At 39.5% G+C, this 14,953-nt stretch overlaps 1 protein-coding gene across 1 annotated transcript in view; it reads left to right on the forward strand.

The window, feature by feature from the left end:
• Positions 1-1,428: 1,428 nt before the first annotated feature.
• Positions 1,429-14,953, forward strand: part of KCND2 (potassium voltage-gated channel subfamily D member 2) — a gene marked incomplete at both ends in the record, with an annotated part of 280,627 nt that continues 267,102 nt past the window's right edge. The window contains one exon of the mRNA XM_082308960.1: positions 1,429-2,543. Within this exon, the coding sequence (XP_082165086.1) occupies positions 1,429-2,543 (1,115 nt within the window). The remainder of the gene's footprint in view (positions 2,544-14,953) is intronic.

Genomic DNA, 14,953 nt, shown 5'->3' on the forward strand with positions numbered 1-14,953 from the left:
GCGCTCGGCGGTGGCGGAGGGGGGTGGGGGTGGGGGAAAGCCTTATTATCGATGTCCCTTTGGATGCGATCAAGCTTTCTCAGGAGCAACTACTTCCCCGCCGTTCCCGGCTGGGCGCGGAGATCGAGCGGCAGAGCCCGTATTTCCAAAAGTCTCTATGCAACTGAGCGCGCTCGCCAGACTTTCCCAGGTAGGTGCCGCAGACTGGGCACGTCCGGAGGGATGCGAGAGCAGAGCCGAGGGGAAAGGGCGAGGGGAAGGAGGCGGGAGGGGGGGAATGATCCGCCGCTGACCGCCGCGCCGCTAAGGAGCCCCGCGCCCGCCTCCGCGGCACCCCGCCCGCCCCGGCCTCCCCCGCCGCCGGGGAGCCCCTGCCCCGCTCCCGCTCCCCCGCCAGGCTCCCCTGGCTTCGCCCTTCGGCGCCCGCTCGGCCACTCCCGAGGATGCCCCGTGCATCCCACCTTCTGCGGGTGCCTCCAAACCCTCCGCTCCTACCCCCGCCACCGCCACCGCGGCTCTGCTCGGCCCCGGTTTCCTCGCTCCGGATCAGCCCCCGTCCATGCCCCGACGCCCCGTCCCGGGGCGACTCCCCTCCGCCCGCTTCCTTTCCCTGGGGCGCTCCCCCCTCCCGGCGCCCCTTCCCCGGCGCCCCTCTGCCCTTCAACGCATTTCCTACGCGGAAAACTTGCCTTAAAGTTTAATGCTGCCGCCCTGAGCTCCTCCCCCTGCCCCGCCGGCTCCCCCGGCCCTGAGCCGGGGTCAGGAGGAGTCCCCGGGGCGGCGATCAAGGTCAGGGAGAGGATTCCTCCCGCTTCTGCTCCAGGGCTGCGGCTGGGGAGGGGGGAGCGGCCCGCCCGGCCCATCCCCTCCGCCCCGCCACGGCGAGCGGGCGGCGGCGCCGGGCGGCCCCGCTGCAGCGCGCCCGGGAAGGGCCCCGCTGGCGGCCGCGGACAGGCTCCGGCGGCGGGCGGGGAGCGGAGCGGAGCGGAGGAGGAGCGAGGGGACCGGCTGCGTCGCGCGTGGAAGAAAATCTCCTTCCAGGTGGCTGCACCGCTGCATCAGGGCTACTAGCCGGCTCGTGGGGCTGGCGCTTTGTGGACCGTTGCTTCCATCCAGGGGCCTCGCATGGACCTTGTATCCAAAGGATCTGGCTGCGAGAGTAGCTGCTTTGAATGCGTTGATTTCCAAGTGCCCTGATTTATTGTCCTAACTGGCTAACCAGCCCCTGGAAAGGGTATTCAGGGATGAAAAAAGGGAGGAAACAAAAAGGAAGCAAAAGGATTTTCGGTTAATCACAACAATGGTCCAAAATTCTGTTGCCTCGAAAATATGTGAGCATTTGTATTTTTCTTTTCCCTCTCTGTTTTAGTGGCTGGACCAGGACTGTCTCTAGACTGACTCCCTCAGCTGTAGTAGTTGCTTGGGACCATGGCAGCAGGAGTAGCAGCTTGGTTACCCTTTGCCAGGGCAGCAGCCATAGGATGGATGCCAGTGGCCACAGGTCCCATGCCAGCTGCTCCGCGGCAGGAGAGGAAGCGAAGCCAGGACTCTCTGATTGTGCTGAACGTGAGTGGCATCCAGTTCCAGACGTGGCTGGACACCTTAGAGCGCTACCCCGACACTCTGTTGGGCAGTTCGGAGCGGGACTTCTTCTACCACCCTGAGACGCAGCAGTACTTTTTTGATCGGGACCCTGACATTTTCCGCCACATTCTCAACTTCTACCGTACCGGAAAGCTTCATTATCCCCGCCAGGAGTGCATCTCAGCTTACGATGAGGAGCTGGCCTTCTTTGGCATCATCCCTGAGATCATTGGTGACTGCTGTTACGAGGAGTACAAGGATCGCCGGCGTGAGAATGCCGAGCGCCTGCAGGATGATGCCGACCAGGATCATGCAGCTGAGAGCTCCTTGCCTTCAATGACAGCTCGGCAGAGGATGTGGCGGGCCTTTGAAAACCCACACACCAGTACACTGGCTCTGGTCTTCTACTATGTCACTGGTTTCTTCATTGCCGTCTCTGTTATTGCCAACGTGGTGGAGACAGTGCCCTGCGGGGTAAGCCCGGGTCGCATCAAGGAGCTGCCCTGTGGAGAGCGCTATGCTGTGGCTTTCTTCTGTCTGGATACTGCCTGTGTCATGATCTTCACAGTTGAATATCTCCTACGTCTGCTGGCGGCCCCTAGTCGCTACAAATTCGTGCGCAGCGTCATGAGTATCATTGATGTGGTCGCCATCATGCCGTATTACATTGGCCTGGTGATGACAGATAATGAGGATGTCAGTGGGGCTTTTGTGACGCTACGAGTCTTTCGTGTCTTCAGGATCTTTAAGTTTTCCCGCCACTCACAGGGGCTGCGCATCCTGGGCTACACCCTGAAAAGTTGTGCCTCGGAGTTAGGCTTCCTCCTCTTCTCACTCACTATGGCCATCATCATCTTTGCCACAGTCATGTACTATGCAGAGAAAGGTTCATCAGCCAGCAAGTTCACCAGCATCCCTGCAGCCTTCTGGTACACCATTGTCACCATGACAACACTGGGGTAAGTGCAGCTGGTGTTTGGCTACAGCCAACATTTCAACAAGTGTATTGGCATGAACGGAAAATACTCAATTTAAAAAAAATGTTGATAGAAAAATGGGAGGATAAGTTTTTGTTACAGAACTTTATGAACACGACTCATCACTTCTTTCTAAATGTTTTACATGTGCAAGTGAGTTAAAAGTGTTGCTGAAGTGAAAATAACCCAAAAGCCAAAACTGCAGATAAACTGAAAAAGCAAACAGCAAAACAAAACAAAAAAATCTTGAAAATGTTTAGGTTCTTTTCAATTTTCCCTAACATTTTATTTGGTTTTGGACAGTGAAATTGGAATATTTTATGAATATCTGTGAGTTATCAGTGGATTTTTAATAGAGTAATGCGTTTGCTGACAGGACTTGTTACAGTGTTGCTAAAGTAGTGATAATTATAAGGAGAACCCAAGTGCAATCTTTTAGTTTGGTCATACATAAAAGTCTGCCATTTTGTCTGAAGTGATGTATTGATGTAGACTTGGATATTGACTTTGGTATTACAAAGTGATTTGTTTTCATGAAAATAAAACAGGTAGAGATACCTTAATCTTCACAAAAATTATTCCTGATGTTATTTAAGACACTGGATAAATTTCCTTTGATTTCCACGGGCCTGTGACTTGTAAATGACAAGCGTCAAACTACACTGATGGGTGACAGACTCTGGAAAATGATCTGAAGAAGTGTGAGACATATAACAGATCAAGCATATGTCTTAAAACGTAATTCTAATGGCAATATAAATTCTTCCAGAGAATTAGGAGTTAAAAAATGCCATTGTTGACATTAGACCCCAATGCAGTTTCGTGGAAAGATGGGAGATAGATAGTATTTTATAAAGTTTCTGCTACCAGAGTCATACCAGCTGATTCTGTGCACCAAGTTGTAAAACGCATTTGTCTGTAATTATAACAGGGATTTAGAAGGTTGACTAATTTGAGAAGACAATTTTTTGCCCTATTCTTAATTTTGAGCTGTAGAGTATCATCTATGAAACTGAAAATTTGTTGATTCATTAGAAACTGTCTAGTTATTTAATAATTACCGATATTAAAAGACAAACTTTTTGCTTTCATGAAGACAAAGCCCATCATTTTATTAGCCAAACATTTTGCCACATCTTGTTGGGACTGTTGAGATTTATGAAACATGTATAACTTTTAAATTTAACAAAATGAAAGTGCATTATTAAACTATTATGAAAAAGTTTATTTATTATGTGCAATTATAATTTGGTTGGAAAACACACATAACAAAATATTGAAAAAGATAAAGGGACTGTCTTATGCCACCATTTTTTATACAGAGCTTTTATCTTCAGCATGATATAATAAATGAAGATAAATATAGTGCATCGTAAATATTTCATGCTATTTGTAAGGGCAAGTTATGCTAAAAAGGAGTGACAAGAGCTTTGGGGATTTTAATCTGCTTTTTAGGTTCCTGGGCTTTTTTTGGTTTTCATTTTCTTCTCATAGTGACAAACTGAAGGGACAAGTTAGCAGAAGGAACAAGTTATGCATGCTAACTAGTTCCATAGTCCTGTATTTTCTAATGCCGATAGTTTTTGCCACATGTTTTGAATTGAACTATGATGATTTCAACAAATTAGGTCTTATGACTTTACCAGTATTTAGAATGTATAATCTTATTATAAAAGAGCAGGAGCTGGTCTGTGTATTTTTTAAGGAAAGGTGTTTTTTGAGTAGGTTGTTTTCTCTGTTATGGACACAGTTTGGGCAGTACTTGTCCATGGTACTGAACGTAATTTTGTCTTCAGTTTTATGGCCAGTTTGCAATTGATTAGGACACAGGTATGGTGTCTATTTGGCATTAATCTGATTTGGTTGCTTCTTTCACCAAAAATGAGTATTATTTTATAATTTCAGTTTCTGAGGTATTGCACCAAGTAAAATCTTCAAAAGTACTGATGAGACTTGAATGTCATTAAAAAACTCTTTGAATAGAGCCTAAGAACCTGTTTTCAAGTACGCAGCCATACAATATTTAGGTCCTGAGGGGAAGAAAAAGGATTAAAAAGAATGCACTCATGCTTGACTTCTTTTTTGAAGTAGTCTGCACAGAGAAAGTTTAGAGCGGGTTGTACAGAGATCCAAAGTTTCAGCCTCAGAAGTTCAGATATGGTTATAAGTTCAGATATGACAGACATCACAAATTTCTGGGAAATCTTTAATCAATGCATTAGCTAGATGATGTCCTTTTAATCACATCATGATAACCATATAAAGATCATGTTTAAATGTTAAATACATATGAATAATTTAAATAGAATTAACATAATAAAAGCTTTAAACTTTTTAGTTGATGGAATAATTACACAAAAAGAGAGGGAAATTAAAAGGAAAAACAGCAAGGGTCAGTGAAAGCTGATTGTAATTAGTACTGCTACCTTTGCTCTGTGCTAAAGCTTCTCATCTGTTTACTAATATAGAACTCCCATTCATTTTTAATTTTAGTTTTAGCTGAATTAGGGCTATGTAAATAGGCTCTATATGAACAACTTTTTTCTTTCAACAACAAAGCTAGATGAAGTCTTTATGTTTTAAATGACACTAGCACACAGCAGGTTATGTGAAATGTTACAAAAATACATGAAAGCTAGTACCAAATAGTAGATTAACATAAAGTTGAGGTTTTGGGTCTTGGTATCATTCTCATATTTTGCTAGATAGCAAGGGTATTGAGTAAGCGACCTTTGCAATTTGGGGAGTTATTATCTTGGAAGCAGAGCTATATTTCTCAGTTCTGCATGATTGCTGAGCAATTAAAGTGTCTTTAAAAAACATAGATTACATTTTCCTCTGCAGAGTGCCAGTGACTTCAAATATTACTGCATTTTAGCCTCCAAGGATATCCCAGCTATTAACTGTTCTTGACGGCTCAACTCAAGTAGTACATAGTTGTACATAGAGATGTTATATGAAAGAAATGAAAGAAAGAGAAGAAATGAGTAAAGGAAGAGAGAAAGAGAGAGCAAGAAAGAGGTGAAGGCTGAAAGAGAGAGAGAGAGGAGAGAGAGAAAGATGACTCTAGAATAACAGAATGCACTCTGCCAGAAACTGAGCTGTCTGATTTTTGAATTTCAAATTAGTGTTTTATCAGTATTACTTGTAGCAAAACCAAAAGCAAAATAGGGACAAGGGACAAGAAGGGACAAGAGAATAAAATTGAAAGAGGTCGCAAAGCAGTTTGTGGAGATTCAAGATAACAATGAAAAACATAGAAGTTAGGGGCATAGAGGTCAAGAAACAAGATAGTGTAAAACCTGGCAGAGAAAAAAGCTCAAGTCTATTAAATTGGGACTGGCAGACTTACATGGGGGCTTGTGAACATCTACACCCATAATGACACAGTTATGTCACTTTCTGCTGTCACCTCATAACATGATAATCTAATAACTTTCCTTCTGCCCTGTCAGTAGCCAGCAAATGAACTGGAATAGCTGGTAAGGTTTTGATGGTGTAAGGGTAATGTTTGTTCCCAAATGAGGCAGAGCTCTAGTGTAGTTTGTGGTTTATAAAGATATTATACTTTAAATAAGGAACACAGTACTCTTCTGTGGCTAGTTCTAAAGCAATCTCACTGCTATATTGAACTTCTATATTTATAGGCTTTACATTGGCTAACTTTGTCAAGTCATACAATACTTTTGTATATGATCACAATACTTTATGAAGAGGAGTTTAAACACAAGACTATTCATTTATTTGCTTTTATTGTATAAACTAGAGGTGTGTCTTCCATAAAAGATAAGGCAACTCTTCATTTTCATTATTTGTTGATATAGCCCATAATGTATGAGGAATCCCATCTAAGATATATTAAATTCCCTGAAGACTATAATCAAACAGGTGACTGGATGTGACAACAGAAAACCTCAAACGGGGAACAGGGGAATAGGGCAACCGATTTCGTTTTTCTGCACATCCTATTCTCTCCAATCTTCACTCCTTTTCTGTTCTTATTGCATCTCTATGGGTATATTCCATCTATTTGTTTTCTTCACTTTTCTTTCAAACTACCACTTTCCACAGTCTTCCTGTTTGGGGATTTGTCTGCCAGCTTGTCACCTTTCCTTCTTTGTTCAAGACAAGTTTAACATTCATATTAGGACTCTTCTGGCTTTATTTTTTCTGCTTCTTTATTCCAGATTCCTCATTCATCCTTCACCGCTAGATCAAACCTTTCATTCATCATCATTGTCATTCATTTGACCTGAACTTTCCTCATAACAGGTTTTTTTTTCTGACCTTTGTTTGATAGATTTTTTCCTTATGAGCATCATAAAATTTCCACAGCATCACTTTTTTCCCAAATGCCACACACATTATCTTGTTTTCCATTTCTGACCATTGTGAGCGCCTTTAGTTTCTTATGGTCTCTGTGTGCTAGTTTGAAAACATCCATCTCCAGAACTCGCATTAAAAAAATTGAGTTCAGTAAAATCTAATAAGAGAGCACAAAATTAGAAATCTTTGCTTTGTGAACAATTTCATTAAAAGTTTAGAAATACTCTTACGATGAATATTACAAAGGTAAAGATTAGCAAAGTTAGAATATTATTTCTATATCATCTCGTATTTACATATTGGCTCATTTTTTCATTTTGTGTTTGATATTTTCAACCCTGTTTCAAATAGCATTTTTCTATTTTTGTATTCTTGTATACAACCTAGTGAATTTTTTATTTTAAAAATGTGTTTGATGTCTCAATCTATTTTCTCTTCAGAGCAGAGACGTTTAGCCTGAATAGTTAGAATACTATATAACAGAGGAGGGGCAAAGTGTAGTGTAATCACCTTCAAAGCACATTACTAGATATTCAAAAAGGGCTGCAGGGAGAATTTGAAATATTGAAAAGCAAGGGTCATTTTGATGGCAGTGAAAAAAAATTATTTGTTCTCTAATAAAAAGATTACTCAAACTATATTGGGCAGTTGCTGGCTTGAAAGAGAACAAGAGTCATTATATTCTTATTTAGTTGCACTGGGGACCAGCTTTCCTGTTCAAAAAAATCCTGAAGAACTCTTAGAGGAACAGGAGTTAGTTTACTTCACTCATTTTTCTTGAGCATGAATTTCCTTACTTCAGCTGTGAAGATCATGAAGGTGATGCTTAACAAAAAGATCTTTCTGCTCAGAATCTAATTTATTTGCTCCTTTGGTGGAAACAGATGGAATTTTGTTTCCTTGTTGTTATTGTGAGTCAAGAATAAGAACAATGAGATTGGTGTGAGCCAGAATGTAGCAAAGAAATATGCTGACTTAGTACAGCAGAACAAATTGACTCAGAGTGTAATTATGACTGGTGCCTGATCCATTAATTATGGCCTATCATTCAACTAATCCTCAGTGAATATTGTGGTTTTAGTAAAATCCTTAAGTGATCAAGCCCAAGAAGTTCAAGCTGAGTGATGACAATCTGTACTTGACTCACATCATTGTGCCCCTGTGTAAGGAGAAAAATTTACAATGTAACAGCCATATAAATCTATGAATACAGTATTAGAAATAGTGCTACTGTGCAAAAAAAATATGGACACGGAAACTGTATTTCTGAACATGGGAACTTATAAATACTGCAGAAATAAAATGATTATCCAAAATAAGTTGAGAACATCTTGCAACTTCAGTGTGACAATTAACTTTTCAGACATTTGAAAGAAAGTCTAATGAACTACTCGTATTACTTGATTTTTATACCATTATAGTCCACTGGCAGCAGTTCACAATTTGCATCATGGTAAGCTGATGAGAGAAGAATCTGGTTCCACAGGGGTTAAGTGGATAGATTGTTCAAAAGAGGGAATATAAATTAGAAATACAGAAACAAAGTTTAGATTCAGCCTCGTCAGGTTTCATTCAGTTACCTGACAACAGAGCTGACAGAGTGATGGAAAAGATTCTGTATATTTCTGTACCTATCATTTATCGGGCAATAGACGGTAGCACAGATTTTTGTGCAAGACATAGTCTTTAAAACATCTTTTTTCTGCATTGCTCATGCAGTGGAGGAAAGGGTTTAAATTCATAGACAGTGCTTTGAAATGATAGCTCTATGCTACATTTCCCAGAACAATAATAGTTACTATGCTTGGACTTTGACCCCTATCACAATTAGTAGCCTAAATTCTACCGTTATTTCTTAAGTATTTTTTGCTGAAGCATATGATTTTGATCTCCCTGTGCCTCTGGTAATATTTTATAATCCCTCTGTTGAGTAAAAAAGTTGTGGGTTTTGTTTTGAGAAAAAAAATCCATTTTCACCAAAGTACACAAAGAAATTTGCATTATTTCCACAGCATAGACTTAAATAAATGTGAAATGAGATGAAATACAAAATAATTCTTTTGACTAGAGCACCTGATGTGCAACAGGTTTAAGTGTTCTGTAGAAAAATACTGGATACAAATATTTACTCAGGTATCTGATGTATGAAGGCCCAGATTTAAACATGAGCACATATGAAGATCATGTGGCCAATACATCAGTCCTAGAATATTTTAGCTTCATTAAAAAAAAAAAAAAAAAAATATCCATCAAGATTCAGCTCTATTATAATTCAAATGAGACTGCACTGTTTTTCTCACACCAGTGTAGACACAACTTATGCATTATTAGAAGGCATATTTTAATGTACCCAGTCATCAGTACAGAGTTCCTACTACCATCAGCTCAGATTCTAGCAGTGAAATGCATTTACAAAAGCTAACAAAACATTAAAAGACTGCTATCTGTGTAAATATTAAAGATGCAAAGATATTATTCATATAAGCAATCATGTTCTTTGTGTATTTAGAAAAACAGTTTCCTTTCTTATATTCTACTGCGCAGTATTGTTCCCTACTTGTCTGCAGGTCTCCATCCTGAAGGTGAGAGCCTTTGGAGCCACTGTGCAAATGTACTTAATTAGGGCTTGATCCTGCACTGTTATAGAAAATAGGAGGTTGCCTAAAACCCTACAAAAATGTTATTAATATGAACAAAGTCAAATTTTGCATATTGAAAGTATTTAGGAGCAGTATTTTGCATTTCATCGCTGGTTTTTCAGTTTCATCCATGTTACTGGTTTCTTTGATCTGGTTGGCTTAATGGTGAAGTCAAGTCTTACAGACACAGACATCTCCTGGGTTTATTAGTTCATAGGAGCCAAACACTGCAAGGAAGATTTTTAAAGGCATTTAGGTATCTGGAGATGCAGATAGGCATGCAGTTTGAATTCTCAAAAGAGGCTTAGGTGCTTAGAAACACAAAGGAGAACAGTTGAAAGCAAGTAAGCTGGGAAACAAGGTACCTAGTCACCTTAGAAAACATAGTCTTATGTGTACAAGAATAACTGCTAGAATAAGTAGAGTACTGTACTGAGACTCTGGGTGTGTCCTACCCCTATCAGAATCAAATGGATCTTACAAGGGTTCAGGTCTTGTTAAAATACGGTATGCCCTATATTCACATAACACTGTAGAAGAGATAGAGTATTGTGTGTATGGTATTCTTAGGAAAGAGAAATAAGTAATTCAAGAAAACAAAAAGGGTAATATGCCTGAAAGAGTAATGTAAAGCATCCAAGGGAAAATATATTTTTTGATACTAATTTTCTGTCTCTGTATTATTCAAACCAACAGTTCAGCATGAAAAGATATGTAAGAAATGTGAGTTATGACATGCAGTTATTGTTAAATTAATGAAAATGGTTTTAGAAAACGGGTGCAAAATTATAAAACAGTGTCAGGTAGGAGATTCCATTTTTTCAAAGAAACATCCAACCTGAGGATTTATTGGTTTCAATAGGTCTTATATTTAGCTTATATACAGGAAATTCATTAAGATGCTGAGGTGTGGTAAGAAAAGGTAAACTGTAATTCTCAATTTTGACCACTGCAAATTCATCCCCTTCTCTGGTGTGCTGCCAAATATTTTCATTTTGTCTCTGTTTAATTTTTTTATGTATATTGTTTATAGACTTAAGTGGGAGGTTTGAAAAGTACTTTGCCTGCATTTGGTATATATTTTTTTGCAGTAATATGAGCTTTGTAAGCATGGTCTATAGCTCTGCTAGCTGATTTTTACCTTAATCTGTGTTCCAAAATGAAACATCTTTAAAACCATTTCCCTGGTTTCTCCTGATTCTTTGTATAAAAAGTTATTTTCTTGAGGTGTCACATTGTATCACAGTTCTTTCTCTTTGAGGAGACATTGTGGTTTGTGACTGGACTCTTAACCAGATGGTGTCTAGCTCAGCTTTGTACTACCACTTGCACTAAAGCTTCATAACAAAAATTAACATATGAAGCAGAACTCCCAATATTAAGAACACTTGTATATTTTTTTCAAAATGTGATCTAATATAACATAATATGGATATTAAAACAAAAATGTTATAAAATCTATATCTGCATAAATAAATTTGGCTGTTTGATTATTGAAGACTCAGTTTCCTTAGACAGATAAAACTTCTTATGGTATAACAGACAGTATAAACTTCTAGGAATTTATTTAATTAGTCTGATTACTTTGGTAAATTAAAGTAAAGTAAGTATATTCCACTACAATTTTAAATCACATTGGCTAAAAAAACATGACTGTGAAACTCCATAAAGGTACTTACAATGATCAAATTTTATGAAAATACATTAACATGCTTTGATTAATTATTATTTTGGAAAAAAACTTATTTTGAGGCCAAACCCCAACTTTCTTCAAATATGTATCCAGAGACATGGCGTTTTTTTACATTGTACTGGCAGATTCTCAAAATATTTTGGCTGATACACAGGGAACAGTCCTTCAAGTTATCACTTGCAAGCTTGGCCATCCAGGCATTCCTTGTAAATGGCTGCGAGTCAGACTGTGAGGTTGTGAAGGACATAATTTAACATTGTGTAATAGCTCACAGTCTGATAGTGTCTGCTGCATCCTAACTCATTGCTTCTTTCAGTAAGATGAACCAAAAGAGTTTTCTGTATGAGAGCATATGTAATATGAGTAGGATCCTTAACTTTTCATTGTTGTTACTGTTCATCTCGTCCTTTTTTTATAAGCCAAAAGAGGAATTTTATTACTGTGTTAGTGGCCTTACTTTCAGTTTCTGTAACTTTCATCTGTCCCACTTGCAGCCAGTGAACAATTCCCTGAGCATCCTTATCAGCTACAGACAGCAACTACTGCACTGTGCGGGGTTGCTTAGGAACAAAATTGATGCTCTTTGACACAGTGAATTACAGCTGCAACATGCTGGTCCCCAAACTCTTCTGCTTCCCACAGAGGAATGAGAAGCACAGAAGTTGAAGATGCTTTCCAAATCTGACTGTGAAGAGGGTATATACTTTTTTGTTTTAGGATATCTAATCATTTCATTGTTGATAAATAGCAGGTTAAGAATTGTGGCCTTTCTATTGAAAACACAGCAGTACCAAAAAATCTTTAGTAACAAGTCTTTTTAACAGCTGCTTTGTAACTTAAATACGATGGTATCTTGTATCACTTATAGAATTGAGAATTTTTAGCTTTTCTGAGCTTTTTGGTGGGCTTTGGTTATTGATGCATTTGTTTACATCAGTTGATCAAATCCATGTTGAGACATGGATATCAAGGACTAGGGACAGGCAGAACTAGACAAACAGTATGTACACCTATTCTCATATACCTAATGAGAGCTAGATAAGTTATAGGTGCAGCTATTTCTTGTGTTTATTTGATATGTATTTATATAAAATGAAACTTTGAATATTTGCATTGTAAACTCTACAGAGATTGAGAATTTAGTTAGTATTTACCTTTTTGGCACCTGGATGGACAACTTCAAAGAGTACAAATTGAAGCTTCCCTGCAGACAGGTAGTTTAGAGTAAATCTATCCACAGACTGGCTTAATGATTTGACAAGCTCAGTATTAGTTATTTTTCAAGTGAAAGAGAAGCTCAAGTTTTATCTGATTTGCTTGTGAACACAGTAATCAACCTATAGGATGTTAATCTGTGTCAAAAGGTGCTGAGTTTTAGAGGTAAATATTATAAAGGAAGTGCCCTACAGAAAAATGTGTCATAGGTGATACATATGCTATCCTTCTTAGATCATGTGCTACTTCTGGCACCTCTCTCCCATGTCAGTCAGATCATTGCAGAAATGGTAGCTGCTGAAACACTGCAACCATTATCATTCATTTAACCTACCGTTTCTTTCCTTCCAAGGCCCAAACTTTTGAAATTTAATGCATTAAATCATTCATGGGAGAAGCAATGTTGCTAATCATGCTGGTGAGCCCTTCAGCATGGTTCAGCCTCTTGCTGTACTGGCAGAGGCATGACAGCCTCTCTCCTCCTCTGGGGGCAGGCACAGCTGCAGACCAACAGATGATGCTGACTAGTTGTGTCGGGCACACGCAATGAATGATTTTAAAACACAGACACCTTTGTGCAGCAGTGCACACATGTAAGATAAAAACCTAGTTGTGGGAGGGGGAGATAGGAACCAGTTTTGTTTCAGATCTCTAGGAGAAGACAGAAAAGAGTGCCTGGAGTGAACTGCACAAATTCCTTTGGATGCAGCTGCCTTCTGGCCACTGTGTGCCCCAAGCCCTCTTCTCACCATGATTACAGCATGATGTCTGTCAGTCAGTGATCCATGGAGTGGATTTGCAGTGGGTTCAGCCATGCAGTAGGAAAGAGGTTGTGGCTTTTGCAACACTTTCCCAGAAGGTATGTGAGCTTTCCCTATTTCTCTAAGTAGCCACCACATTTAGCGTGCACTGTTTGCTACGTCTTTGCAAACAAATTAAATAAATACAGAGAAAAGTGCTAGATGATGTGGAATACTGGACAGGACAGTGGTTTGAACCATGGATTTGGATCCACATAAGTAGATTTGAAAGATACTCATATCAGAAGACTGAAAACAGGTTGGTTCGTCTCTTTAGTGTCAGTGGTGTATCTTCTGCCTTAATATATTTTCTCATACCTATTTTCCAGCTCACTAGCTGTACTCAGAAGTTCTTTTGTTTTCAAAGCAAACAAATCCAAATACAGCAGAAAGGTTTACTTAAATAAGCCTTTCATGTTGTATGTATACAGTTCTTTTCCTGGTCTCTATGTTGGTGTGGAAGGATATAGCTATAGAATTTATAGATCGCATCTTAGGTGTGTGGGTTTTTAAAGGAGACAATCAGGACATACAACTCTTTTAAAGGAGACAAGTAGGACATCCTTTTTTTAAAGGAGATAATCAGGACATCAAGTACAATAGAACTATTATAGAAGAATCTGGCGGTGGAATTCAAACTTATTTCTCTGCCAGTTGCTTACCATCTTTGGGAGGTATTTATAAGCCTCAACTTACTCCTCCAAAAGTTAAATCCTTCTGAACTAGTCATACTTGTCTCACTTAGGAGGTAATGAAGAGAAGCAGGCATCTGGAGGTGCTCATTCCTCTGCAGTGAGTATAAATGAAATTTATTATGATTAGCAGAGACTTTAATATTTAAATACCAAGTGAAATGGATGAGACAAATCCCAACCTCCATGTCTAGCTGGTTTGGTCTAGTCTCCTTGCTCTCAGTTATATAACTCTGAAAGGCCCATAACATATTCCTTTCAAAGATCATAGCAGAGTACGTGCTTGGGATTTGATGACAATTCCCCCTTTATCAAAAAGGCAATGTGTCTGCTACATTTAAACTCAAAATATTCTTGTTTTGTGTAACCCTCAAGGCCACTTCAGTGCTTTTGCCATTTTTTTTTTGCCTTTTCCAAACAACACAAAAAAAAATTAAGTTTGAAAAAAAATAATGAGGAGTTTTAATGTTTCTGCTGGTTTAGAAGAAGCCTCTAGAAAACTGAAAGAAACATTTGAGTAAGTATCCACTCTAATTTTCTGCAGGAAAGAAGTCATTCTTCAAATAGCAATGCTTTTGAATTAAGATATGGAGAGCTTGAAAACCTTAACTTCAAAGGGTTGTAAACCATTCCTGTTCTTCTGAATGGGAAACCTAAAGACTGATTCACATGTTGGCCTTGTTAACTGTTCACCACTGTCCATTTTTAAAGTGCCCCAGTGGAGAGGTATCAGGCATATTCCCTCATGCCATTATTCTAGTGTCTTCCAGGAGGTGTCAGAGCTCTAGACTGCAGTTAGGCATTGCCAATGCATAGCTCTGATGCAGACTGAAAATCTTAGAGACACACTGAAATAAATTTCAGGGGGGACACTGTCCTCATTGCAGTATTCATTTTCATATTTAATTCAATTTTAAAATTACCATTTTCTTTAAAGCTGCCTCCAGACTGGAGCACTGCAGAAGCTTGAGGGCCAAACTCAAGCTATGGTCAAAACTGCTTCAGAGTTTATGTCTTTCTCATTTAC

The sequence above is a fragment of the Platalea leucorodia genome (assembly GCF_965183815.1).
Source record: "Platalea leucorodia genome assembly, chromosome: 4".
Classification (NCBI taxonomy): domain Eukaryota; kingdom Metazoa; phylum Chordata; class Aves; order Pelecaniformes; family Threskiornithidae; genus Platalea; species Platalea leucorodia.